The 26,469-nt window shown below is 52.1% G+C and overlaps 2 protein-coding genes across 26 annotated transcripts in view; both read left to right on the forward strand.

The window, feature by feature from the left end:
• Positions 1-4,104, forward strand: part of ARMH3 (armadillo like helical domain containing 3) — a 143,042-nt gene extending 138,938 nt beyond the window's left edge. For 2 of the 3 annotated variants that reach the window (XM_019724983.3, XM_088791876.1), the window contains 2 exons: positions 51-167; positions 2,410-4,104. In XM_019724983.3, the coding sequence (XP_019580542.1) occupies positions 51-167; positions 2,410-2,502 (210 nt within the window). In that variant the 3' untranslated portion in view covers positions 2,503-4,104. The remainder of the gene's footprint in view (positions 1-50; positions 168-2,409) is intronic. The other variant, XR_002136765.3, reaches the window with a different exon arrangement.
• Positions 4,105-5,750: 1,646 nt separating this feature from the next.
• KCNIP2 (potassium voltage-gated channel interacting protein 2) lies at positions 5,751-23,602 on the forward strand. Of its 23 annotated transcripts, none has more exons than XM_074339145.2 (11): positions 5,751-6,149; positions 6,693-6,771; positions 7,437-8,359; positions 8,593-8,890; positions 20,350-20,474; positions 20,867-20,936; positions 21,110-21,180; positions 21,305-21,412; positions 21,578-21,682; positions 21,820-21,882; positions 23,132-23,602. In XM_074339145.2, exons 4-11 carry the CDS (start codon positions 8,689-8,691, stop codon positions 23,351-23,353), a joined length of 966 nt encoding a protein of 321 aa, XP_074195246.1. In that variant the 5' UTR covers positions 5,751-6,149; positions 6,693-6,771; positions 7,437-8,359; positions 8,593-8,688; the 3' UTR covers positions 23,354-23,602. The 23 variants fall into 23 exon arrangements, 21 of the variants coding, with proteins under 21 accessions (XP_074195246.1, XP_019580534.1, XP_019580536.2 ...); XR_012498446.2 differs by lacking the exons at positions 6,693-6,771; positions 7,437-8,359; positions 8,593-8,890 and adding exons at positions 18,674-18,769; positions 19,637-19,690; positions 22,191-22,254 and having other exon boundaries at positions 5,783-6,149; positions 21,578-21,696; XR_016018890.1 differs by lacking the exons at positions 6,693-6,771; positions 7,437-8,359; positions 8,593-8,890 and adding exons at positions 18,674-18,769; positions 19,637-19,690; positions 22,191-22,320 and having other exon boundaries at positions 5,783-6,149; positions 23,132-23,268.
• The last annotated feature ends 2,867 nt before the right edge of the window (positions 23,603-26,469 follow it).

The raw sequence follows: 26,469 nt of genomic DNA on the forward strand, positions 1-26,469 counted from the left end.
GACCTCAGGTTTGCCTGGCCTAAGCCTGCCTGGTCTCTGATGTCCCCCAGGTGTTAGAGGTAGTGCGAGCCAACTATGACACCCTCACGCTGAAGCTGCAGGATGGCCTGGACCAGTATGAGCGCTATTCGGAGCAGCACAAGGAAGCTGCCTTCTTCAAAGAGCTGGTGAGTCTGCCCTGCTTTGGTCTCTACTTGTGTCTTTTGGGGGCCCTTTCCCAGCCACTGGGTTCTACTGTGCAAGTGAGCATCTTGGGAACAACTACAGTTTGCCAGAGGCTGATGAAATAAAGACTTGAGGAGTCTGTGGGGATTGGGTGTGTGACTTCTCTCCCAAAGCAGTCCAGGACCTGGCAGTGAGAGAACATACTCCCCAGGGTACTGGTGCCAGGCTGGGAAAGGAGCGAAGCCTGAAGCAGCATTGCCCACCTCTCTTCTGCAGCCATGGAGATCGCCCTTGCACAGCTCCTGCTGGGCCTGGGGTTTCACGTGTGTTCCCAGTGGCACCTCTGGCTCATTACTCCTTATCCTGTCCTCAGAGCAACTAATGAGAGTAATTGATTCATCACCTTCTTACATAGTTGCTTCCTAAATTTCTAACTGGTTCCTGGTCTGAGTGCCCTCCCAATCTGTTCTCCAATCTTCACTCCTTACCTCCGTTCCCACTTTCCAACTCAGTTGCCTGCAGCCCCCATCATTGGCCACCTGGATGGAACCAGTGAGCCTTTGCTCTGCCTCGTGTCCTACTCTACCTCCCAGTCAGCCTCACGGAGCTGCTCTCCCCACTGATGGTCCCTCTCCTGCCCTGTGCTCAGAGCTTCTCCCAGGAAAAGCTCAGTCTCCCTATAGTCCTGCCAGTCTGTCTGCATCCTGGCTGGAGGCTGAGCCCAGGACACACAGGCCTCATACCTACTTCCCATGTCCTCAGACCTCCCGCTCTGGGCAGAAATCGCATCAGCCCAGCTTTTCCTGCCCCGTGCCGAGTCCATGATAAAGGCGCTGGAGTTGAGCTCATCTGTCTTGTGCTAAACACAGCCCAGCTCTGACCCTGACATGACATTGCTGGGATTTTGGACTTCCCCTGGGTACAGAAGACATGCTCTGGGGTGACTTCATTGGCAAAAGGGAAGCCATTAGTGTAAGGAGATAGCAGAGTATTTTTAGGGGGTGGTTAGCAAGTCTTGAAGTTGATGTGGGAGAACTACCGGCAGCCAAGAGTTAACAAAGAGAGTAAGTTACTGGGAGATGAAGAGGGCGGTGCAGGAGAGAGTTAGAGGAGCTCTTTCTCAGGCCCCCTGGCACTAGCCTCTAGCTACTCACTTCTCCTTATATCTGTACCTCCGGCGCAGGGAGCAAAGAGGGTCTGGTTGGGTTTGGAGCTAATGAGCTTGAGCTGCCTGCTGTTCGCCATGCTGCCCTTTCCTCTGCTTCCAGCCTGGCCACTTCATTAAGCTTCCCACAGCAAAACAGAAATCGAAGGAAGCCTCCCTGAACTTTGGGGCCCAGCACAGATAAACATTCTTTTTCTCCCTTCCCCCATCCCCCAGTTTGTCTGTCATACAACGTTCACATCTATTTCCCATGAACGAATCTCCTTCCAGAGTCTGCTGGATCGCTCTTAGAAAGCACTTAGAGTGGGGAGGTTGGCCCTCTGGCCCTTCTCCACAGGTCAGGTCTTTTCCCTGCTGACAGGCACCGCTTCCTGCAAGGTTCTCAGTCTACTGGTAGAAAGCATGTGAGGTGAGTGGGGGTGGGGGACACAGCACGGGTATACCCCAGACTTTCCTCAAAAGTGAGGAGGCATCTTTGTGGTATGGAAAGAGTGCCAGACTAGAAGTTAAGAAACCTGGGTCCTGCCCCAAGCCTGGGACTCACCAGCTATATGACCTGATCCCAGTCATTGGCCTTCTTGGATCGTCTGCCTGCCACCTATGCCAGACAAGGGCTGCATCTCTACATGTTCTTTCCAACCCCAAAAAGTAGATCCATACAAAGGGGGAGTGAGGAGACCAGAAACACATCCAAAGGGAGGTAGCTCCAGAGCGTGAGTCTGCTAGTATCGGTTTCTCCTGCTCCATTAGACCACTGACCAGCCCAGTCACCCGGCTGCATGGCCGAGGCAAGGCAGAGGCCCTCCTTCCCTGTCTGTGCTTGCTTCTGCCTCTGCTGGTGCTCAGATGCTCATCTTGTATCCACTAGTTTGTCTCTCAGCCTCTCTTCTTCTCACTATCACGGAACTGTTTGCTCACTTGCCTGCAGGGAGGATAGCTGTTAAGGGTTGATTTCCTAAGAGAGAAACTTCTAGCACTGCATTTTGGCCTTGTGCCTCAGGTACTGCCCTCTACTGTTTGTAACGGACTCTCCTTTCTCTCTGCCTGTGCCCTCCTACTTTTCCCTCACCCTTTCCCAGGTTCGATCCATTAGCACCAACGTCCGGAGAAACCTGGCCTTCCATACACTCAGCCAGGAAGTCCTGCTCAAGGAGTTCTCCACTATCTCCTGAGGCCACGTGTACCTGAGCAGCCACTGACTGCCCTTACCCATGAGGCTTCTGGGCTGGAGGGGGAGTGAGGGGACGGGACAGGGGGCTGTCCCCAAGGTTGCAGAACAACACAGATACTGAGTTCTCTCGGTGAAGGCCGCACTTCATTGGAGCTTGGACAGCAGGGGCCAGGAGGGACAAGCCAGGGATAGTCTTATTTGGGGAGGGGTGGGTGGGCACAGGGAGAAGCCTTCAAGAACATGGGGACTTTCAGGGTGGGCTCCCTGGACACCCCCCCCCCCACATTTCCAATTGAGATTACAAGTGGTGACTAATGTCTAATTTTCAGGAGCTGTTAGGGCAAGCGTTAGGATGCTGCCAACACCCTGAGGGTCAGTGGCTCTCCTAGGCTTCTGAAAACAGACTAACTCCCAGATGGACGTGGAACCAATTCTGCTTCCTTTAGGCCTGGGGCTAAGCTGGGCTTGACATGTGTATCCCCTGCCTCCACTGGCACTCTGTCCAATTCTTAGGACCCTTAGCTCAGGCGTAGGATAGGGTAGGAATGGGGTCCCTTATTTCTATTTTCTAAATCCAGAGCTGATTGCCCTGGGATACTGGAGATTGGAATCCACCCAGTGCTCTGCTGCCTGGCCACCACTTTCTGGATTTGATTCTTGCTACCAGGAGTACCTGTTAGCTTCCCCTGCCTTCCAACCCATTGACTCATCAGCACTATAGGGTCACAACCTCAGCTTTTCATTTTCAATCTGGTTTCAACTGTCTTTAGGGTGTGTGTGTGAAATAAACATTGACAGGTTTTTCTGGAGCCCTCAGGTGCCTACTTTGCTGGTTCTCTTTCCAGCAGCTTCCCCACTTCCCTAGCCACCCGGTGCTCTGGAAGCCTCTCCTCCCTCCCTGTGTTCCACCCCCTCACCCTGCTGTTGTTTACATCCAGCCTGCCTGAGAATTTCCTCTGGGGAAGAATCTGTTCCTGCTGTGGTTTGGTGCCTGGGAGGGAGAGAACCTACTGGGGGCAGCTGTCCTCCATCTGCAAGAGGCCAGGTGAGCATCATGGAGAGGCTACTGGTATTCTGTGGGAGCCACAGGCAAGGCTCCTGACATTTGGGAAGTTGGCCTGTGATTCCTCCTCTGGACAGCCTCCCTGGGACCGCTGTAGGCTTTCCTTACCCCACAGCTGCCCCTGAAGTAGCTGCTGCTCTGAGATCCTCCCTTTCTAAAGTACTTTCTAAAGCCCGCAGGATGGCAGGGAACAAACAGCACAGGAAGAATCTGAAAGTGCAGGAATCCAGCAGCGAGAGCAGGTCTGGGACCTCCCCAGCTGCTATTCCTCTTCAACTTCCAATCTCTTTGGGATACTTGTCCTCCCTGGGAACCAGAGTTCTGGCTGCAACATTGAGCAGATATGCACTATTACCAGAGAATCTACCAACATGCTGCCATGTAGAGATTCTTACAGGGATCAGAGGCTGGGTCCTTCTGATCACTGGCTGGATAGTTCAGCTTGGGGCATTTAGTGTTTTCCACAGTGATAAACCCTAGAGGAACTGGAGCTGGAAGCTGGTGGCAAGTTGAAATTATTAAAAATTGATTTGTATGGGACAGTCTTTTTAGTGTCTTTTTTTCTTTATCTCCGTTACACAGCACTCATTTCTCAAGGACAGAGTTAAAGTCATCTTCTAGGTGCTGCTCCCATCTGGCTAGGGGACTCCTGCCTATCCTTATAGACTGTCATCCTGAGTCTGCTGGGCATAGAAAATCAGTTTGGTTCAGGGAGGTGTAGCCTCCCTTGCATTCTCGGTGGAAGCAGGGAGAAGAGAATTCCCTAATCACCAAACTTGGTGTTGAAGAGGCCAGCCAGCCCATTTGGGCTGCTTATGGATTCCTGCCAGTCTTTCCAATGAAGTGAATAACGGCAGGTCTAGGGCATGAGGCAATAAGCAAAGGACTCCTTGCCTTCCATGGTAGGGCCCACCTATCTCTGACCCATTTACATACACCTTATCCTAAGAACTCCAAACGAGTCCCATCCTCTCCTAAAGTCCAACCCCAAAAGTTGCTTCCCGTGCTCTGTCCTGCCCCAATGTCTTTGCCAAGTCTGGAAGATCTTCCAGAGCCAGGGGAGAGCCAGGAGCGGGGCATTGCTCCCAAAGATAGTGTCCTTTGGCTGCCTGTCCCTTTCTCATGCCTGAACTCCCACTATAATTCCTCCAGGGTTAATTGAATCAAGTGCTTGGAAATTAAATCCAATTAAAGAGATTAAATGTATTGGGGTTACTTTAGCTGAAGCTTTCAGTCACCACAGGTTACTCCTCCAAAGGAGCCATTGGGCAGGTAGGGATTACTTGGGATACTGCCACCATACTATCCAGACCCACCAGACACTTCCCTCCCCTCCATCCTCATGGTGGTGGGTGGAGGGCTCTTGCCTAGGATCCCAGGCAGCATCCTGGGGAAGGTCGGACAAATAGGCTCAGTCATTCAGTAGCCATTCCCGGGAGCCAGAGGTAGTCAGCTTTATGCAAGCCTATGACTTCAGAAAAGGAGCTCATCTAAGAGAACGGGGCTCCTAACAAGAACATTTATTCCCCACTTTGGATCCTCACCCTTAGTCGCTCCCCAAATCTTACGTTAAACAGAAGTAATCTAGGACTGAGCATGTGACGAGAGAGAGAAGGGCAGGAAAGTTGGGAAAACACAAAGTCTTGGGAAACTGATCTGTTTCGCTCTTTTCTTCCCAGTTGGCCCACGGGGGTCATTAGATCAGGGAAGAAGGTGCTCAAAGTGAATGGGGCCCAGAGCCAGGGTCCTGGAGTCAGTGAGGGTTGGGGTCCTTCTGCGGTAAGAGAAAAGTAGTCCACTGGCTTGAGATGAGCCTTATTGAAGGCCGGGTCGACCGTTCCTCTGCACCTCCAGCCCCCTCCACGTAGGGTGGGAACGGGCCGGCCACAGAGACCCATAAACGGGAGAACAGGAGAACATAGGGGCGAACGTGGAGACTGACGAACAGGGGACTCAGACACAAACCCTGAGTGCCTTTGAATTGAGGGCGGGGTTTCCTCACTGTGGGGCCTTTCTGACCCTGCTATCCTGTACCCCAAAGACCCATGGCTTCAGGTTTAGGGGGTAGTGTTGCTGAAGAGCCAGTATTCCTCCCTGCTCTTTCCAGCTTACCCTTTCACCGGGTGCCTCCCCCGAGCTGCAAAGAGGAGGGGGCGGGGGTAGGGGGAGCCAATCCCGGCAGCGCCAAAGGGGGGAGGCGGCGGTGACAGCCGCGGGGAGGGGGCGGGAGGAGAGAGGCGGCTCTGCTCCGGCTCTGCGCTCAGCTCGGCTCTGTCTCCAGCTCTGCTCTCACCTACTGCCCAAGCCTCCCTCCTGCTCCTGCCCCACGACCCCCGGGTGGGCCTCAGACCCCGACCAGGTCCGTAGACTCTCAGCCCCAGCCCGGACTGTTCCGGCCCGCAGCCCCTGCAGCGCGCTACGCCGCCAGGGGGCGCCGTGTGAGCGCCCTATCCTGGCCACCCGGCGCCCCCTCCCACGGCCCAGACGGGACGGGAGTGGGGCGCCGGGGGCCATGCGGGGCCAGGGTCGCAAGGAGAGTTTGTCCGATTCCCGAGACCTGGACGGATCCTATGACCAGCTCACCGGTGAGTGGGTGAATTGGGGGTCGTGGGAGGGAGGGTAGATTACACCCCCCCAGACCCTTAAGCCTCTGACCCTGGCCAAGCCCTTACCCACACTCTGCCCCATTTCCAAGCACTCTCCCGGCTGTTCTGGGCCCCAGGACACGAGTTCAAAGCTTGGGTCCCACGGGTCAGGGGTGGTGGTGGCAGGAGGTGGGAAGAGCAGGTGGGCAGGGGGAGAGAGGCAGCAGGTGTGGGCGGGTGTGACACCATGCTAGGAGGGTGTCTGGAGTGGGAGGTGGTACGTGCGTGAGCGCCTGTCATTCTTTGTGTGTGTCTGTGTGTATATGTGTGTGTGCCTCCCACAGCTGGTTGCCATGTGCCCTGGGCTTGGTGACAGCCAGGGTGAGTGTGATTATATGTGGCTGTGCAATTGTATGATCTTGTCAGATGTTTGAGTGAGGTTGTGTAGCACCCTGATTGTACTAATGAAGTTGTTTTGACTATGTGTTTCTGTTCTATGTGCAACTCGACTTTGAGTGTGATTCTGTGACATGTGACTTCCAGAACGTGTTAGGGCTTCACTTTATGGTGACCTGTCTCTTTGTAAGACTTTGTGAACCTCCTGGGGCAAGCGATTGTTAAGGTGGGTTGTGTTATGTTTTGTGATTGTGAGACCATGCGGGTTATGTTGACATTTGATGCTGATTGTGTACTTTCACGTAGTGGAGTCTTCAGTGGGGCTCTGTGAGTGTCTGTGGTATGTCTTACCCTAGCTACCTCTCTGGCTTCCTGGTGCAGAAGGGGGTCTGTAGTGCATACCACTGCTTCCCCCACGTATTCTACAAATAGCCCAGGTGGACCCAACGAGGGACTCTAGGGTCCAGCTGCCCAGCCTGGTCCCCAGGAGCAGCACCTGGACAGTGAGGAGGCTTTGGTTAGTGCTGGGTCAGCCCCCCTATAAAGTACTCAGAGATCATTCTTACAACTGAAGCTCTTTCAACCCCCCAACAACCCTCCCAAATTTCACCCAAACCTGGAGGAAAACACACCCTCTGGCCTCCCCTCCAGACCCAGAGATAGAAACTCTAGGCCTGGGAGGTGCCATATGGCCTCCCTTTATAAGTGACCCCCCCCAAAACCACTTTGCTGCCCAGGCATCCTCTCTGTCTCTTCCAGATTGGGGAGGTATGTGAGACCAGTACATCTGTGCCTATGCACATTCCTAGGTTGGTAGGCAGATCCATGTTTTTGTGTGGGTGACACCATGTGCACATTTCCATGTTCGTGTGTGTTTCTCTCATTGTACAGCCTGCCCAAGAACTCCAATAGAGAATGAGAGGAGGAAGACCGTCTCACCTGTGTCTGAAACAAGTAGGGAGTGGAGGGAGGATATGATCCTTGTCTGTCCTGAGCAGAGTGAGGTTAAGACTTAGGGATGGGGGAGAAGACTAGGATTTAATGCCTTTAGAAAGTGTCTCCCTCACTCACTGACCCTGGTGTGGTCCTAGTTCCTAAGCCAAGACTCTCAGAAGGGGGAGCCTTTCCACCCAGGCAGGCCCCAAATGTGTCTCAAACTTGGATGGAATTTAAAGGTCCAACTGTCTAGCTCTGCTTTGAACTCTGTTCTCATCATCTCAGGATCCTTAAGAGTTGTAAGAGCCCCAGGGCCCTCCTCAGCACCACATTAGTCAGTGTTTACTTCCTGCTTTGATTCTCTCCTTTACTGGACTCATCCCCTATCCACTTGGCTATTTGAATCAGAGATTAATTAGGTGAAGGAGGGAAGCACTTGTATTGGAAGGTGCAGGAATGGAAGTGTGAGTACCAGTTATGTATGACTTTTGCTCTCTCTGAGCCTCACTTTTCTCGTCTGTAAAATAGGGGAATACTACTTCCTGCCTACCTCCCAAGGGAAATAGAAAGGTCAAATATTGACAAGCGTCAAGGATCGTTTTCCACATTAATGAGCCTCCTGTCTGTAGATAGCTCTACACACGATTTGGAAAGAAGAAATAGGACTACCAGGAGCTCTCCTTTCCAAGGAGGACTTATCTTATAGCAGGAGACAAATGGGTTGGGATGCCCCCTGTGTTAAAGCTCAGGGTGCTCAGGGTTCTTGGAGAGGACCTTAGCAGACGCCTGAAGGGGAGTCGTTGTCCGCGGTGCTGAAGAGCGCTCCGGGAGGAGGTGCAGCCCGGCCACGGAGATCCCAAGGTTCCTTCTGTGTGCAGGTGGGATTCCTGGGATTGGACATGGGGGATAGTCTTTGGCTCCCATAGCCCCAGCCCATCAGGCTGTTAGGGAGGGGGCCCTAAAGTCATACCTCAGGGCACCCTGGGTTCTTCCGACCGTTTTCCTTACCCACTCCCACTCCAGGCTCAAAACAAAGATGGGGAAGACTTTCAAAGGGGAAAAAAGTCCGTGAGCCACCCCGCCCTGCATCTAACCCCTCTGGTCTTCCCAGCCCTGCATAGCAGCTTGGCAGCGCGGCGGGGTGGGAAAAGTCAGCGGATCAGCGGTGTTTCTGTCCGAGCTGGAAGCAAAGAAAGGACTGGAGAAGATGAGAGAGTTGGGACCTGGCTGGCCAACGCCTGAGCTCGGATCCCTGGGCCTGGAATCTTGGAGTCGCGTTCCTCTGGCCATAAATATTGCTCCCCGGACTGGGGCGCCCCCGTGTGGTCATAGAAGAGCCATGCCTGCAGAGTTGATTCTGAATGGGGATGTCTCCAAATCAAGTGGCAAGATTTGTATGGAGTTCAGAGGTGATTCTCCAGAAGCCTCGTAGATGTCGGATTTTAAGCCAAAAATACGGGATCCCATTCAGAGGACTGGGATGTCCCTGCTGTAGGTTAACCCAGCAGTCTGGAGGCGTTAGTGGGTCTTGGAAGGGGTTTACTTTGGGTGTGAAGGGAGGGGAGCTTCTTGACGCATTTGGCTGGCAATCAGCATATGATAGGAGAGTCTGTGAATGCACTGGAGCAGGACAGAGGAACACAGAACAGAATCAGCTATGAGAAAAAGGGATTCGGTGCCAGGAGACCGAGACCAGTAGGGGCACATCCCTGCCGCCTCTTCTTTGTCACCCATATACACTGGCCAGTTCCTCCTCCTCCTTTCTGCTCCCTCTCCCATTGGTCCCGGAAGTATGGAAGTGTGGGAAGTTTCCATGACAACTGTGGCCTCTTACCCCTTCTCATTTCTACCAAAATGGGAGGAGGAGGGGTGTGAAAGGCAGAGAAGGAGGGGCTGAAGAAGAGCAGTGAAAGATAAAAATTCATTTCCCCTCCACCTCCTTTTTCAAAACCAGTGAGTGCCCCCTTCCCCACCAAAAATCCTGAAAATGTTCCAAAAGAAGGCTGTAAGGAGAGTCCGCGCTGCCCCCGCCCCTGCCATCCCTCGCCCCAGTCTAGGAACTTTGGGGGCGGGTGCTTCAGATGATGGGGCCAGGCTGAGTCCCCCTCGTGCGGCCAGGAGAAGGCAGGGAACGGAACGAGACTGCTAGCTGAGATCCTGGTCCTGCCCGTCCGGCCCTCCCGCGCCGCCCACGCAGGGCCCACTCGGGTTGGGGGCGGAGACCCGACCACCCCGGGCCTTGGGGGCGGAGCTTGGCCACTGTGCTCTCGGCGGAACCATGAACCATTGCCCCCGCAGGTGCCGGAGCCCATTGGGGCAGGCAGCGCGATCCCTCTACCAGCTGGTGACTGGGTCGCTGTCGCCAGGTATGAGAAAGGGAAGAAGGGGGTTGACCCCTCAAAAAGTGAGCGAAGTGGGATAGGAGCCTTACAGAGGTGGGGAGGGAAAGGGCCCCTCACAGATGGAGCAGGATGTCTCAAAGGAAAGGATTTAAAGGGCAAAACCCCTGACAGAAGTGGAGCTGGAAATAGGATCCCTTACAGAGCAGGTGGAGGAGACAAGAATCCTCAAGAGGAAAGGAAAGGGCATTATTGTCCCTCACAATGGTAGAGGAGGGGGCAGGGCTTCTCACTGAGGTAAGAGGAGGGGGCCTCAAGCAGGTGGATGTGAGGGGCAAAGTCCCTCACAGGGACAAAAGGAGGAAGCTTGTAGCAGAGCAGGAAAAAGGCACAGCCCTTTTGCTTAATTTAATGGGATCTTAAGATGACTGGGTGAGTGTCCAGAAGGTAAAAGTCCTGAGGTGGAACTGGACCATCGTGAACTCAGCTAGTGAGTTCATGCATGAAGGGATGGATAGACTTGTGTGGCATAAGGATTGTATGTCACCATTTTGTCTATCTCTGCGAGTACGTGTTAATGGGGTTGTGATTACTGGGGTTGTGTTTCCCTGCGGTTGCACATCCTTGGGATTCTGTGACACTGAGACTGCGTGTACTTGGAGTTCTATGCTTTAGAGTTGGATTGGGAGTTCCTGAGTCACACTAAGTTAGTTGTGTAGCCTTCGCAAGGTTTTACCTTGGTGTGGGCTTTGTGGAATTTATGCCATGGAGATTGTGTATCATATGGTACTGCTGAGGTCTGCATACACCTCCACTTGGGTTTCCGTAGGACTGCCTGGGCAGGGCCCACAGCACCCAGCATCCCCTCCCCCACCTGGCCTGGGGAGACCAAAACCTGGCCCCATGACACTCTGGGATCTGTAATTCTCTGGCTCTCTCCATGGTATCCACTTGAGACCCTGGAGTACAGCAGGCCCCTCCTTGCTATGTGCTCACCAGAAGAAAGGGAAATGGGGCTGAGCCAGAGTCATACTTGGAAGTGTTTTGGGGAGCATGAATCTCCCAAACCCACTGCTTGGGCCTGTCTCTAGTGACAGATGGCTAGAGGCAGGCGGGGCCAGCTCTGTCATAGCAGGAATGACTTCCAGGCCCCAAAATAGCCCGAAGGGCTAGGGAGTTCATTAATCACCTGATGCAGCTGGAGGCTGCTGTGTCTTCTGGTCTGGCTGGGGATGGACGGATGATGGGGGACCGAGAAGGGCTTTGGGATCTTCACTGGAGGAGCAAGGACAGGCGAGAAAGTAGGACAGCAGCATAGGCTGGGTCCCCCCATAAGGCAGTATTACTCCAGGTTTGAACAACTAAATGACAGGAATATCTCTGTGGTGAGACTTGAGGGACCTAGGGAGGGCCCACCTAATGCTTCAAGATAGTTTTCCCTTGAACCCTTACCCTGTTTAAAGTGCTTCCATTAAGACTTCGCTTCTTTGGGTGAAGAGCTAAGTGGCCCAGGGATGCTTGGGGAAAACAGATCTGGGCAAGTTTCTCACAGGCCCTGAGACTTGAGAGGTCTTAGAGTGGGGTGAAGGGAGAACCTGAAAAACAACTCACTCTTTCACTTCTGACAGACTCTCCCATCAGAGGCCTGATTGATTTAGGACCTTGAATTCCTGTGAAGCTGGGTCAAGGTCTCTGAAGGTTGAGGGTAGAGGTGAGAGGGAAGTGGAGGGTCCAGGGACAGGGCAATTGGCTGTAAGCTTGTCAATCTGTCCGTTTGTGAGTCAGCAGCAGAGAGCAGGGAGTGCACCTGTGTTGCCTCTTTCAATCCAAGGCTCCATGGAACCTGAACACTTTTCATATTATCACTCATGATTCCCCCAACACAAACTAAACTACAGCCACCCAGGAATCCTTGACACCCCTACGTGCTTTGGAAAGATAGCTTGAGGGACCTGGAAGATCATTGGTTCTGTTTCAAGTCTTTATCCAGTTCTTAGCATCTGTGTTATCTTGGGAAAATCACTTCTCTGAGCTTCAACTGCATCTGCAACATGGGTATGTTACTACTCACTCTGACCATGTCAGCTGTAAGCACAGGAATAATAGACCCTACCTCTCAGGTTTAGTATGAGGACTAATTTAGATAATATATATAAATTATTTAGTACGCAAAATGTGCTCAGTAAATGTTGATCCCTTTGTTAAGGTGGACTGTTAACATTTTAGCCATCCTTTAAGAACCAGCTGAAAATATGCCCTCTCCAAGTTTTGTCTGGCCTTCCATTTAGAAAGTTTTTACTATAGCTCATTTCACGGCCTGCCTAACAATTCTATCATGTAGGAGGCATATTTTGAATGAATAAATGCCTTATAGTTAGTTCCCTCTGTGAGCTGTCTCTCCCTGGTCAGAGGGAGCCAGAGCCCTGTTTGGTTCACCTTTGTTCCACAGGTACCAGCTCAGAGCCTGGCATTCAATTTGTATAGGTCCAGTTTTTTAATGTCTTTGCCCTCTAGGAACTTGGAATCTAGTTGAGGAAGCAGGATTGACCCAGAAAGATGTGGGTTCAAATGGGCATCGTCTTCTCTTCGCTAGGTAACTTTGAGCAAGTCCCTTTACCTCTCTGGGCATTATTTACCTCATCAGTAAGATGGATACAATTCTGTTCACTCTGCCTACCTCGTGGGGTTGTCATACAAAGCCATCAAGAGAACAATGTTTATGGAAATGCTTTGCGAATTGTTAAGAGCTATAGATTTGTAAGGAGGGGGTGGCATATTATTTGTAATGGTAGCAAACACTTCAGCAGTTACTCTGTGCCAGAAGTTATTCTAACAGCTTTCTGTGTATGAATTCATTTACTTCTCCCAGCAACCATATGAAATGGGAAACTGAGGCACACAGAAGTTAAGAACTTGTCCAGTTAATTGCAACTGGCAGCAGCTGGGATTTGAACCCAGGGAGTCTGGCAACCTGGCCTACACTATTACCTACCATGCTCTACTGCCTCCTTTTACTATTTCTACTAATAACATTACAGAATTAGGTGCTCAGCTTTGAGGCCCAACATTGAGTTCAGTAGAAATTCAGGTACGTGGGAGCCCACTGATGACTGACTGGAGGCTCTGAAGGGAAGAGAACTTAAGCTGCCTGTAAAGGTAGGTAAGAACTGTAGGATAGGAGAGCAGAAGGGAGGGCATTCCAGGCTGAGGGAATAGCAGGAGCAAAGGCACAGAGACAGCACCAAGTTTGGTGTGTTTGGGAGACAGTGAGGAGCCAAACTAGTTGAAAAAAAAAGGGATCTGCTGAGGAGGGGAAGGGGAAGGGTATTAAATGCCAGATGTAGAATTTGGACTGTGATAGGAAGATGTTTGCTGGTTTCCCCTGTAAACCTGTAATCTCTAAGGTGTGAGAAACCGAAAGAAGTCCCTGAGTTGACTTCTTCCTGAGGGAGGTGGGGAGAGTGAAGTAGAACCAAGCCTGCCTAAAGCTACCCTCCTTCCCAGTGCTCCTTTCCACACCTTCCTGGGATGTTGGGTAAGGTCGTGTGAAATGGACGCCTGACCCCCAGTGGTGGCCTGTAGAATAGCAGTTTAGTGAACCTCACTTGAAGCGTTGGGACCAGCTCCCACCCGACCCCCACCCACTACTGGGGCTCAGACACACTAATTCCAGAGATGGACACGGAGGAAGGGCTCCCTCTGGGGTCATTACTGGGCGGTCAAGCTGCCTAAGAAGGGAGCCTATGTAGTGTGGTGGGTTAGTGTGCAGGCTCAGTCAGACTGAGTTAAAATTGAGGCTCTGATGTTACTGATATTGGAGATTTGCTTACCCTCCTTTTGCCTTAGTTTCACTACCTGTAATGTGGAGATAATAGTACTTCCTTCCCAGGTTTATTGTGAAAATTCAATGTGACAATGTCTGTAAGGACCTAGCACACTATCGACTGTGTTTCCCCAAAAATAAGACCTAGCCAGACAATCAGCTCTAATGCGTCTTTTGGAGCAAAAATTAATATAAGGCCAAGTCTTGTTTTAATATAAGACCGAATCTTATAATATAATATAATATAATATAATATAATATAATATAATATACCAGGTCTTATATTAACTTTGCTCCAAAGAACACGTTAGAGCTGATGGTCTGGCTAGGTCTTATTTTCAGGGAAACACGGTAGCACATAGTGAGTGCTTAGCCAGTGTTAGCCAGCTGTGTAGTAACTCCACCGCTCCGGTTTTCAGTGCACTGGCTCTGCAGGCCTCTCCCCACCCCCCTACTTTCCACCACCACCACCACCACCACGTTAGGAGCAGGAAAGGTGGGGGAGAGGCTCCAGGAATACTCTAGGGGACTGAGAGGCTGGGGGTGGGAGGGTGGCACCTTTGGTGGGGTCCCTCTTACCCTGGGATGGAGAACATCTACTCAAAAATGGTTCCCAAGGAGCCGGCAGGGCTTTAGCAGCTCCTGGGTGAGGCCCCAGCCAGGAGGAAGAGAAGAGCACAGTCCCTCCTCTTCTCCCAAGGAGCTTGAGTCTCTTGGTCCCAAAAGCCACTAAATAAGTCCCCTCTCCAGAGGGTCGTGACAGGACTATGCAGCCTTTTTCCTGCCCAGGCTATTGGACCCAATCCTCCCTCCTTGGGCCTCAGTTTCCCTGTCTGTGGCCTGTGGGAAGAGAGTGCTTCCAGCCTCGGTCTCCATGGCAACCGCAATCGATGGTTGTGGTGTCCTCCTGACGGGAGAGGTCACTGCCTTCTCCTCTCTTATATGCTCATACAGTTTCATGCAGATACAATTACACAACCACCATAGACCCATACTCCTAATTATAGGGCACATCCATATTATGAGTCTTCAGACCCACATCCCACAGTCCTACTAAAGCAGACACCTCACACCCCATGCACAGAAATACCCCAATAAACTCACACACGTGGACCATAGACACCCAGGTCACATACCCACATATACAAGATACATACCTAATAGGTACACAATCATGTAAACACACACAGACACACATACTCTCCATACAGACAAACAGAACATACACACGAGAAAACACCCAGACACTCATAACATATTCTGACCCATACATCTAGTACTTACATATGTACAGCTCATATTTACACACATACACACTGCCCCTTCCCTGCCTTCTCCCTAAGCACAGCTCCTCTGTTTGACCCCTTCCTTTGGGTCTGACCCCTTCCTTTGGCGCGTAGTAGCCACAGGGTATCTGGGGGAAGCTGTCCTCAGGGACAGAAGCAGGCCAATGCCTCCCTCCTGTGGTCTGGCCTGGCCCATATCCTTCACACCGAAGCTCCCAAGAAGATGCCAGTCCAGAGGCTGAGGTGGCCAGTGAAGAGGAAGAGGCTGTGGCTGGGAGGCGAATGGGGCAGAGGCGGGGTGAGGAGGGTGGGGAGAGGGAGGAGATCTTGGGAGGGAGAAGGGGAGGGAGGCTGCGGGCGGTCCTACTCACGCTGGGGAGCCTGAGGGGGAGGTGGTGTGAGGAGGGTGGCAGGCCTATCTGAGCCTCAGCTGGTGGGGGCCATGCCCCAGGCCCACCATGAACCTGGAAGGGCTGGAGATGGTCGCTGTGCTGGTGGTCCTCGCCCTGTTTGTCAAGGTCCTGGAGCAGTTTGGCCTCTTTGAGCCTGTCTCCTTGGAAGGTAACCTAGGTATCTGGGCAGGTCCGGGCTGCTGGCTGGAGGGACAGCCGCCAACAGCATGAGGGGTGGGGGGGAGTTACTCTGACTTTCATGACTGGGGGCAGGGGTGAGCAGGTTAGTAATGGGATAGGGCATCTCGGGGAGGTGAGGAAGGGTGCGTTTGGAACAGGACTTATGGGAGAGGTTAAAGAGAGGGACTTGAGTGGATCTGGGGGGAGGTGAGGAGGGAATCTGGGGGGTGGTGTCTGAAGGAGATGAAGAGAGAGGGCCAGGGGACAGGGTGTTTGGGGCAGATGATGAGGGGTACAGCATGGGAGGACTGGGGTGTGGAGGTGAGGGGAGTCTGGGGGATATGAAGGGGGGTCTGGAGATAGGCAGGGGTATCTGGAGTAGAGGAAGGAGGTTCCAGAGATCATGAGATAACACCAGACTTCTGGGGAGTCCCTTTTGGGGCCAGTGGCCCACAACAGTGCTCTGAAGACATGTGATTTTCCACACATCCATCCTTGCAGGTGTGTGTGTGTGGATTCAGTATGTGAGAGATACAGGGATTGTAATTGTGTGTCTGTTCATGTGTGTGATAAGAATGGACAAAGTGTGTGACTGTGTGAGCCTGTGTATCAGGGATGTGATCAGAGTGACCGGGTGTGTGGCTTTGTCAGATGGTAGAGGTGACTGTGCCTAATGGGGACAAGGTATGTGGCTGAGCCTCTGGGCATCGGATTGTGTGCATGGCTGTCCCCAGAGTTCCCCGAAAATATACTAGCTCTATACCAAAGGCTTAGGATGGGAGTAGGTTCTGGTGGGACAGGAGAGGGAACACCGTGAATGAGACATTTACAGATCAGCTCTGGCAGGAAGGTGAAGGTGTGGGTTAGATCAGGGACCCTACTTCCCAAAAGCCCCCTTGCCTCTCCCAGTTAGTTCCTCTCAGCATCCAAGGGCAGAATGGTCTCCAGGGCTTAGACACTGGGAGTGGGATATCAATTCTCCACTCCATCCCAGAGTCAAGTGGGGAGAGTGATACTGGAGGTAGAGAAGGGAGCAATTTCTGCCTCCCCCACACACACACACACATACAGAGAGTTTTGGCCTCTCCCTCTTCTTCACACCAAGAACTGTGCAGCTCCATAGCATGGCTGTTCCCCAGTTCCACCAGGGACTGGAAAACAGGCAAGAAACGTGATTGGAGGGCTGCAGGGTAGACACCTGGGAGAACTAAAAAGATGTGAAGGGAGCTGGGAACAAGAGGAAGGTCCATAAATTTCCTGTTCTAGGGTGCAGTAAGAGCAGAAAACTTCTAGCCCACCCGCCATCCTCTGCTGCATTTATTGGGATGGGATGAAGAACAGGGATTGGTCCTAGATGAACTGGGGTTCATCCAATCCTAAAAACATGAAGTCAGTTGGGCTCTAATTTGCCATTCCCTTTAGACTATTTGGTGGGAAGAGGTGTTACCCAGGAAACCCAGTAGTCCTGTAGGCTGAAGGCAGCCTCCTTCTCTTCCTACTTCTGGAGGAACCTAGAGGAAATTGAGTCCTGGGTGCCCGTAGTGGGGATGTGTGAAAAGGGGTAGGTTGGAAGAGGCAGGGGAGCCTACCCCCCTCTCACTCCCCACCATCCTGCCCGCCCCCCCCCGCCCCCCCCCCCCCCCCCCCCCCGGTCTGGTGGCGACTATACCACTGGAGGCCCCAGGTGCGGCTTCGGCTTCGGGAAACCAAAGTCTGGGCTAATGGAACCTTGGGCCAAGAGCCAGGCCGCCATCGATCCCTACCCGGCCCACCCCTTCCCCCTCCCCTCCCCCTCCCACTTCTCCATAGCTCCTGCTGCGGAGGAGGGTGAGAGAATGTATTGGAGGGGGAGGAGGCTTTGACTTCTAGCTGTTAACTTCCTGGGAGCAGGGCCTTGTCCTGAGGGTGGAGTCTGGCTTGGGAGGGCGGGGCCTGCGTGGGTGTTGTGATGCCCGAGTAACCTACAACCAAAGCTAGAAGGGCCCCTCCAGGAAGGGACCGAGGCCGACCTCAGTCTGTGCGCCAGGTCCGGTGGACTCTGGCCTGAGTCTGGAGACGGGTGCAGCCGGGACACAGACACACACGAAAGCCGAGAGTCTCCCTAGGATACAATTATAGCTGTAGGAAACGTATAAATAGGGGAAGTGAGGGGAATTGTAATCAGTGGGCTCTGCATAGGCCACGTTACACCAAAATACTCATCTCTAAGGTCTGAGTTCGCTATAATTTCACCTTCAAAGAGTAAGCCATACTGGAAAGGACTGGGAAGGGACACTTTGAGGTTGGATGATGAGGAACTCAGTTCCACTGGCAGGAGGACTCTAGGTGCCTGGGAATGAGGAGTTGTAGAAAAGAAAGGGGCGTACCCAGGACACAGAGGTTCTGTGGGTGAGGCGCAGTCTTAGGTATCTGGGTGCCATGGACACATAGGTCACAATATGCTATGGGTATGTGTCATGGTGATTTTGATGTGTCATAATATAAGGTCATAGTCTGTTGTGTCATTAACACAGTGTCATGATGTCCCAGGGTCATTGTGTGTTTTTGTGTGGTTTGATTATGCTGTGTGTAAGATGGCCTGTATGTGTCATGTTTTTCCTAGGTCATATTTGTATGTTTGTATTAAGGAGTTTTCAGTTCAGTGTGTGTGAGTGTGTGTGTGTGTGTGTGTTTGTGTGTGTGTGTGTGTTGGAGGCTGCTTAATTAGGCCATTGGGTTAATTGAGTTACTGGGTATCATGCTGTATGGCAACCATCACTCTGTGATTTATTGTTCTATGTCACTATCCACTCCTGTCACTATATATGTGTGTGGGAGAGGTGTTCCTACTCAGGCAATTCTTGGGTTGGACATCACCCTCAGAGGTCCAGCCACAGCACTGGAGCCAAGGGTCCGGGGTCAGCAGACGCTAAAGCCAATGCCACCTCCTCTCCCCGACCCCCCTCGATGTCCCTGGCTGCGTCCCATTATGCAAGGTGCCCAAGCCGCCTCTGTGGATTTTCCATGCCTCTGAAACCCACTGGGCTCCCCTGGCCCTAGCTACCCTTGCCATCCCTCCTCAACCCTCCCCAACAAACCCCCCCCCAGTCTGAGTTGATTTGTGATGGTGGGGAGGGGACACGGAGGGGCAGTGGGGGTTAATGTGCCTTCCTGGGGTCTTCTCTCTTCCCAGGCCACCCTCCAGGGCCCACTAAAAAAGCGCTGAAGCAGCGGTTCCTCAAGCTGCTGCCGTGCTGCGGGCCCCAGGCCCTGCCCTCAGTCAGTGAAAGCAAGTGCCGCTCCTGTGCTTCCGGGGGCGGGGCCCGTTTGTGTGGGGTGTGACCAGTGTGACCGGAGCGGGCCTGCGTGTGTGTGCGTGGGCGTGACCAATGTGTCGGGCGACGGCTGGGCACTGGCTGGTGCGAGAATGAGCAAGCGTAGCTGCATCTCTGTAAGGAAGCGGAAGGTGTGGGCGTGCTGTTTAGGGGAGTGGTCCGTGTCTGTGGGCGTATCCAGTTTGCGAAATGGGCGGGACCCGGGCCTTTGGGCGTGGACAGTGTGGCAGGGCTGAGGCCCGAGGCTAGTGGATGTGGCCAATTTGGCAGGGGTGGGGGTGCCAAGCGGTTGTGCACGTCTGTGCGTGGCTTACCTGGGTAAGTGTCTGCGACTCTGGCTGCCCGCCCCGCCCCTGGTCATATTTTGTACGTTGCCCGGCAGATGGAGCCCGCGTTCCTCCAGATGCCCGGATATTTGGGTTTTCTAGTGACAGCCTGGTCCCCAGTTGAGTGACCTCGCTTTGTCTCTAGGCCTGTTTCCTCAGTTGGGCTTTGTCCACCTCATAGGATCACACTGCATTTTGCAAGCTATAAAGGCCCTTTTTGTAGTTATTTGAGAATGTCGTTGTGTTTGTTTCCGGGTCTCACTTGGGGGTAGATTCGAAAAAAAGACAGGTGTGAGTCCTGCAAGCATGTGTGTGTGTGGGATCTATTTCGTGTGTTTCTGTGCTCGTTCGTTACGTGTGCTTTTGCGCGCGGAGCTGGGGTGTGTGCATTGTAACACGCAGGTCTGTGAGATTTGCTGTGAGTGTGAAGGGTGAGTTGTGTGTCTGCGTTTGTCCGAGTCTTCAGCTTTCTCGGTGACAGTTCGCTCCCTTCAGCATTAGCTGCCCCAGCCTCCTTCCGCCCCCACAGACCCCGCCCGCTGGACCCAGGTGACTTACTCTCCTGGTGGGGGCAGGGAGGGGCTTTGGGATCTCAGGGTCGGGGCACTTGCCTGGGGACTGGATTGTGGGGGGCTGGGGCGGGACGGAGATGGGGCCAGGGGTGGGGCCTTCGCTAAGGCTTATAGGGGACGGGGCAGGGGTGGGGTTTGGATGGGGGTTGGCTGGAGCTGGGTGGAGCATGGCTCGGGCATGGCCACGATAGACGGGGCTTGGCGGGAGGGAAGGATCTGGGCGGGGCAAGGCCAGGGTTGGGCGGATCTGAGTTAGTATGGGAAGGCCAGGAACTTGAACCCTCAGACACCCTCCGAACCCATCTTTCCTATTCCTCCCCTTCTGGAATGAATATGGGACTGGGGCCTTCCCCTCCAACCAGGGATCGAGGGTCCAGGGGCCAGCGCTAGGTCGGACCCCCTGGATCTGGGGCCAGGCCTGGCCTTGGGTCGGCCCGCTGATAGACCTCGAAGCTGACCAGCGTCTCCTCTCCTTGCCTTGATGTCCTCGGCACGGGGTCCGGGGAACTCGCAGGCTGGTCTCTGGTGTCGGAGATGGGGCTATGGATGGGTCGGTGATTTTGAATAGGGGTCGTTGGGGCCGGGCCTGAGGCGCGGCTGTCCCCCCTACCGCCCCTGCCCCCCCCCCCCCCGCAGACAGCGTGGAGGATGAGTTTGAACTGTCCACTGTGTGTCACCGGCCTGAGGGTCTGGAGCAGCTGCAGGAGCAAACCAAGTTCACGCGCAAAGAGTTGCAGGTCCTTTACCGGGGCTTCAAGAACGTGAGTGCAAAGCCAGGCCAAACTGGGCGAGGGGTGGGGCGGGGGGCGGGGCCTATCCAGAATTTCTCAGAAAGGTGGCCCGGACGCTTTGGGGAGAGAGGGAATGTGAGCGGGAGCGAGAGCCCCACCTTCCCTCGCAGACCGAACTTCTACGGGGAACTTATGGCCTGTTAGAGAGGAGGCGGAGCCTGTAGACTGCCCAGGTTACTTCTGTGTTTTTATAATTGTGCACTGAGGAGAAGTCTTGTCTCCCATTGGAAGAGCCACATGGTGAGCCCCCTGGAGACATGAAGATTGTTTCTCTCTCTGGGAACCTCTGGGAGGGGTATGTAAGAGAGGTGAGTGGAAGCGGATTTTGTCTCTGCCCTCAGTCTGGTCTCCCCACCCCCCAGGAATGTCCCAGCGGAATTGTCAATGAGGAGAACTTCAAGCAGATTTACTCCCAGTTCTTTCCTCAAGGAGGTGAGGGAACAAAGCCGGAGAGGAAGCAGCTATCCATTTCTAGGCTGAGTGGGGAGAGGGTTCTGGAGGGACTGAGAATGCCAAATGATAAGAGGCATTTGGGGAGCCCCACAGAGATAGGAAGTCCTCTGCTGTATGGAAGCCAAGCTTACTGATCCACACATGTTCTACAGACTCCAGCACATATGCCACTTTTCTCTTCAATGCCTTTGACACCAACCATGATGGCTCAGTCAGTTTTGAGGTGAGCTGGAGGAGGTGGGCCAGGGAGGCCTGGGGCTTCAGAGCCAGGACCTCTGAGCCAACCCCAGAAAGGGGGTGGGGTGAAGGGTATCTGAAGACACATTTCCTCCCTGCCTCCTTCCCAGGACTTTGTTGCTGGTTTGTCAGTGATTCTTCGGGGAACCATAGATGACAGGCTGAACTGGGCCTTCAACCTGTATGACCTCAACAAGGACGGCTGCATCACCAAGGAGGTACACAGGGCAACTGAAGAACTGGAGAGGAGGTGTAAAGGGCCCATAGGAGGACATGTGACCCACATATGCGTCACCAGCAAGGGGTGAGGGCGGCCCTAATCCCTAGGCCTCCTGGTTTGGAAGCTGGAGGCTCTGAGGAGGGATCCTCTTCTTTCCTAACAGGAAATGCTTGATATCATGAAGTCCATCTATGACATGATGGGAAAGTACACGTATCCTGCACTCCGGGAAGAAGCCCCAAAGGAACATGTGGAGAGCTTCTTCCAGGTGCCTGGGACTGGGTAGGCTGCAGGGTCCTGGAGTGAAGGGAAAGAGTTGAGGTCCCAGTAGGGAACTTACATGAGTTCTACTTGCCTCTTTCCTTCCATCCCTCCTATTCTCCTCCCCACTACCTTTTTTTGCAGAAGATGGACAGGAACAAGGATGGTGTGGTGACCATTGAGGAATTCATTGAGTCGTGTCAAAAGGTACAGGTCCCCGCCCTCCACATTTCCCTGGTCTGAACTCAGGGCCAGATTCAGTGATACAGGAGAAGGCTCCTTTGGGCAGAGTATCATTTCCCTAAGTGAACCCCACTCCCAAATCCTATTCCTTCACAACTCAGAGAGGCCTGTCCCTTCCCCACCTCTGGTCTCTCTGGTGTCTCCTTCCTCACTGCCTCTTTGTGTCTCTGGATGCCCCCATTTATGTCTCAATGTCTCTCTCCCTGTCTCTGACAAGCGCTTTTTCTTTTTCTCTCTCTCTCCTATCTGCCTCTCTTATACCATGGCTACAGGACGAGAACATCATGAGGTCCATGCAGCTCTTTGACAATGTCATCTAGCTCCCCAGGAGAGGGGGTCAGTTTTCTTAGGGGGACCATGCTCTAGCCCTAGTCCAGGTGGACCTCACCCTTCTCCTCCCAGGTCTGTCCTCATCCTAGCCCTGCCCTTGGGCCTGTAGGAATCCAAGAGCCTGGGGATTCAGTGGTCCAGATCACTGGAGCTGAAAGGGTCAGGGAGTGGGCAGAGTATATCTTCGGGGTGATCCCACTCCCAACAGCTCCCGCCCCCTTCTTGCCTGACACTCAGTGCTGAGGGTGCCCCTGCTATAGGAATTGAGTGGTTCTCCACCTCCTACCCTCACTCTAGAAACCACAACACTAGACAGAATTTCTCCTGCTATGGTGCTTCCCCCATCCCTGACCCCATAAACAATTTTCCTAAAGACTCCTTGTCAGAGAGGCTGCTCTGTACTTGGCACTGACTGGCCTTTCAGACCAAGGCCTTTGAGAGTTCTGTAGGAGGGGGGGACAAGAATGTAAAGGGAGCAATCTTGGGCTTGCGCCAGTGGTTAGGTCCTAGGAGGTAGCTGGAGTATAGAGCAGAAAGTCCTAGAGATTATCAGTGAGAGCTGAGGCATGCCAGGCTATCTCTCTGAGTGCCACAGGTCTGCCACCAAGCCATCAGAATATGAGTTTCCAGGCTCTTCAGAAGACCTTATTTCCTTGGAAACACCCCAGAAATTTTCCATACCCTCTTCAGTATCCCAAGAGAGCCTGGGATCCTGATGTCTGGATTATCCCTGGAAGTTTTTCTTCTCATTCCTTCCTTTTTGTATGGTGGTGGTAGCAGCAAGGGAATATGGGTGGGAGACGTCCTGGCTGATTCCTGCCAAAGTTTCAGCCTACCCTCTCTGGTAGCTACAATTTAAGTTTTCATTTGCCATTTCCTCTAGACTTGGAGGCATGGAGTGAGTCAGGGACCATCCAGTGGATGCCTTAGAAGAAAAGGGAAGATGGAGGCAGACATAGCATCTGAACCCAGTGTGGGGGCATTCATTAGAATCTTTGATCTACGCAGGCTCTATTTCAGCCCCCCACATAGCCTCCTCATTTCCCACCTATGGTCTCCTCTTGCTTTATTCAATCTACCCAGAGATGCCCTTGAACACACCTAGAAGGCAGAGACCATAGAACCGAGGTCCCACTTCATCAGCAGCATCCCTGCCATGCTGCCATCCTTTAATATACCTGCTTGTCCCATTTAGCTCACCTTCCCAGTCAGTCAGGATCTGAGGGGAAGGGCCCTGCCCTGAGGAAGCTCCCTTTCTCATCAGAGTACTGTTGACTGCTTTGCATTTTTGCTCCTCTGTATATTTTGTAAAATAAGAAATACACTAGATCCAATAAAACACAATGGCTATGCACAGGCTGCTGTCTCTGCCTCTTTGTCCCTCTTACCCCACACACACTTCACAACCTCTAACTCATGCACTTGCAGATTTTTAGATCCCAAAGAAAGTGCCTCTCTTTCCCATAGTATGTCCAATCCTTGGCAGGAAACCAAGACACAGTTTCTGCAAGGGTTGGAAAGCTACCTGACCTCAGGGAGACACCCACGTGAATCTCTCTCCTTACAGAAAACAAAGAAGAGACAGGTTATCGATGTGCTAAAGACTATGTCAAGCCAGCTGTATTTTGGCTAAATGTTCTTACAAGTTGGATCAGGAATTTCTAACTTACAGACATCACTTAATCTCAAAGTGCTTTCTTTTGAGGGCGGAAATTCCCTTTAGTTTCTAATGAAAATTTCATTGTGTAAATATCCCAATTTTGCCTCCAATATGGACATACATTTGTGTCTATACTCCAGCCAAGAATGATGGGGGTCAAATGAAGTGGACTCAGGGCAGGTCACCATGGAGCAGGTGACACAAAGGGTAATAGATATTTCCTGTGTGGGGTTGGACCCTTTCTTTATTCTGCTCCTGGAGAGAGGCCACCAATGGTAGGGCACGGTAATTAAACTTCACCATCCATAGAAGAGGAATCAGGCATTCTTGTCCATCAATGTACACATTGAAAAGGTCAGGGGATGGGTATGTTGTCCTAAAAACAAAAACTTAAAAACTTCCAGAGTCCATCATTCTATCTGTGTTCCCTGCTCACATCACGCAAATATCTGCTCCTTAGGACTTTGGGTTTCTTTGGGACCAACCCCTCTGAAAGACCTGATGAAAGCTGTGGGCCCACTGTGCAGAAGGAAAAAAAGACACACTTTTCCATATACTGTTGTATCCCTGAAAGTCAACCATGGGCCCAAAGTTAAGAAGAACCTGTGGTCGAGTCTACCTTTCAGCTTTCCATTGTACAGAAGAGGAAACAGGTGTGTTTATAGGAGGCTAGAGACTAGACCCAATCCCCCAAGTCTCTGTCCCGGATGTCACAGTAAAGATTTATGTGTGAAAGATGGATGCTGAGCATGTCATGCATAGTCTAAACAAGGTGACACTGTGACAGGTTCTCATGGCACCCTATCCTTTTCCTTCATGGCCCTTCTGTTTGTAACCATATATTTATTTGAGTGGTTATTTGTCTTCTTTGATACACTGTAAGCTCCTGAGGGCTCCTCAAGTGCCTGGACTATGTTTTTTCCCCCTACCATCCTATCTTCGAGGCCTGGAACCTGGTTAGTATATGAATATAACTGGGTTAGGTATGGAGTCGTTCTCTATGTTTTAGGGTAGATCCAAATTTAAGGGGAATTGAAGTCTGAAGCTGAGAATTTCTAATGAAATGAGAAGTGCCCCAGAGCCAGGGCACACAAATGGGAACCCGAAAGAAAACAGACAGTTGGCATTCTGATTTTTTTGGCTATTCGTTGGTTTCTAAATATTGCCAGCTGCTCCATCTCAAAACACCCTCCTTTCTTGCCTTCCAGTATTTCATACTTCCTGGTTTTCCTCTTACCTTTCTGGATACTCCTCAGCCTTCCCTTGCAGACTCATCCTTCTCAATTGGAATTCTAAATGTTGGACCCCACAGCTCAGACCTGAGCCTCTTCTTCAAATCACATTCACCCCCATGGCTTAAACACCATCTATATGCAGAGGAATCCTAAGTTCGTATCTCCAGAATTCTCTGAGCTCCAAGACCCATATATCCAACTGTGTATTTGACATATTCATGTGGACCTGTAATGGTCAAATTTAACATGTTCAAAATGGAGCTTTGATTCATGCCTTCTCAATCTTCCCCACCTCAATAAATGACACCATCTACCTACTTGCTCAGGTCAAAATTTACGAGTCTTCATTTCTTCTTCTTCCTCATTTTCCCTCTACCCTCCTCCAATCAATAATTCCACCACCAAAGGTGCATCACCTCTCTGTCTCTACTGCTGTTCCCCTAGTCCAAGCCACTACCATTGCTCAGCTGGATTACTACCTATTCTTCCACCTAAAGTAGCCCCTCCTTGCTGTGGTTACTTTCCATCACATCACTCAATTTCTTCCCTTCATGGTACTTACCACAGACTGAGTTCCTGTGTATGTACTGAATTTGTTATGGTCTGTTTCTCCAACCAGAAAGTATACTCTCTGAGAGCAGGGCCCTATCTTATTCACTTCACAAATATTTATCATGGGCCTATGAAACTTCGGTTCCTGCTGTAGGTGTGGTATGGAGACAAAGTGTGTGGCAAGAACTGCCCTTCAAGTTTGAGAGGTATAGACGGGTGGTGGAGCTTGCCTGGGCCACAGACCCCCAAGTCTGGACTATGGAGAGTAGATGCAATTGTGCCTGCTGACTTGCTAGCAGATGTCACAGTGTGAGGTGTGAAGCAAACAGGAAAGTGTCATGAGAATAAGGGTTGGGGTCAACTGGGATGACAGCCCCAAATCCTCCAAAGGATCACAATATCCAGTGAAGCTGCTTATGACCCCCAAATGTCATCACAGGAAGTCCCCTAAGGAAATGCTTGCTCTTACCCCTGATCTCAACACTTCAAGACTAAAAAGAAGAGGGACTATAAGAGTCCCTGGAGCTACAAGTTGGGCTACTACTGGAAGAGTAGAATATGAGACCAAAGTGTAAGATGAACAATACTAAGTCTTAATCAGAAGGAGACCGAGATGCTCATTTCACATTTATACCTAACAAGTTGAGACCGCTCTCCCAACGTAAGTGCATTATGACAGGACTACAGGGAGCTCTGAAAACCTGCAAGGGAATCTAAGCCCATCTAGGGCTCAAGGAAGGCTTCCCCAAGGAAATGTTTATGCCGAGGCCCAAG

This window comes from Rhinolophus sinicus, chromosome 15, assembly GCF_057876585.1.
Source record: "Rhinolophus sinicus isolate RSI-liver-muscle chromosome 15, RSI-T2T, whole genome shotgun sequence".
In the NCBI taxonomy this organism is placed as follows: domain Eukaryota; kingdom Metazoa; phylum Chordata; class Mammalia; order Chiroptera; family Rhinolophidae; genus Rhinolophus; species Rhinolophus sinicus.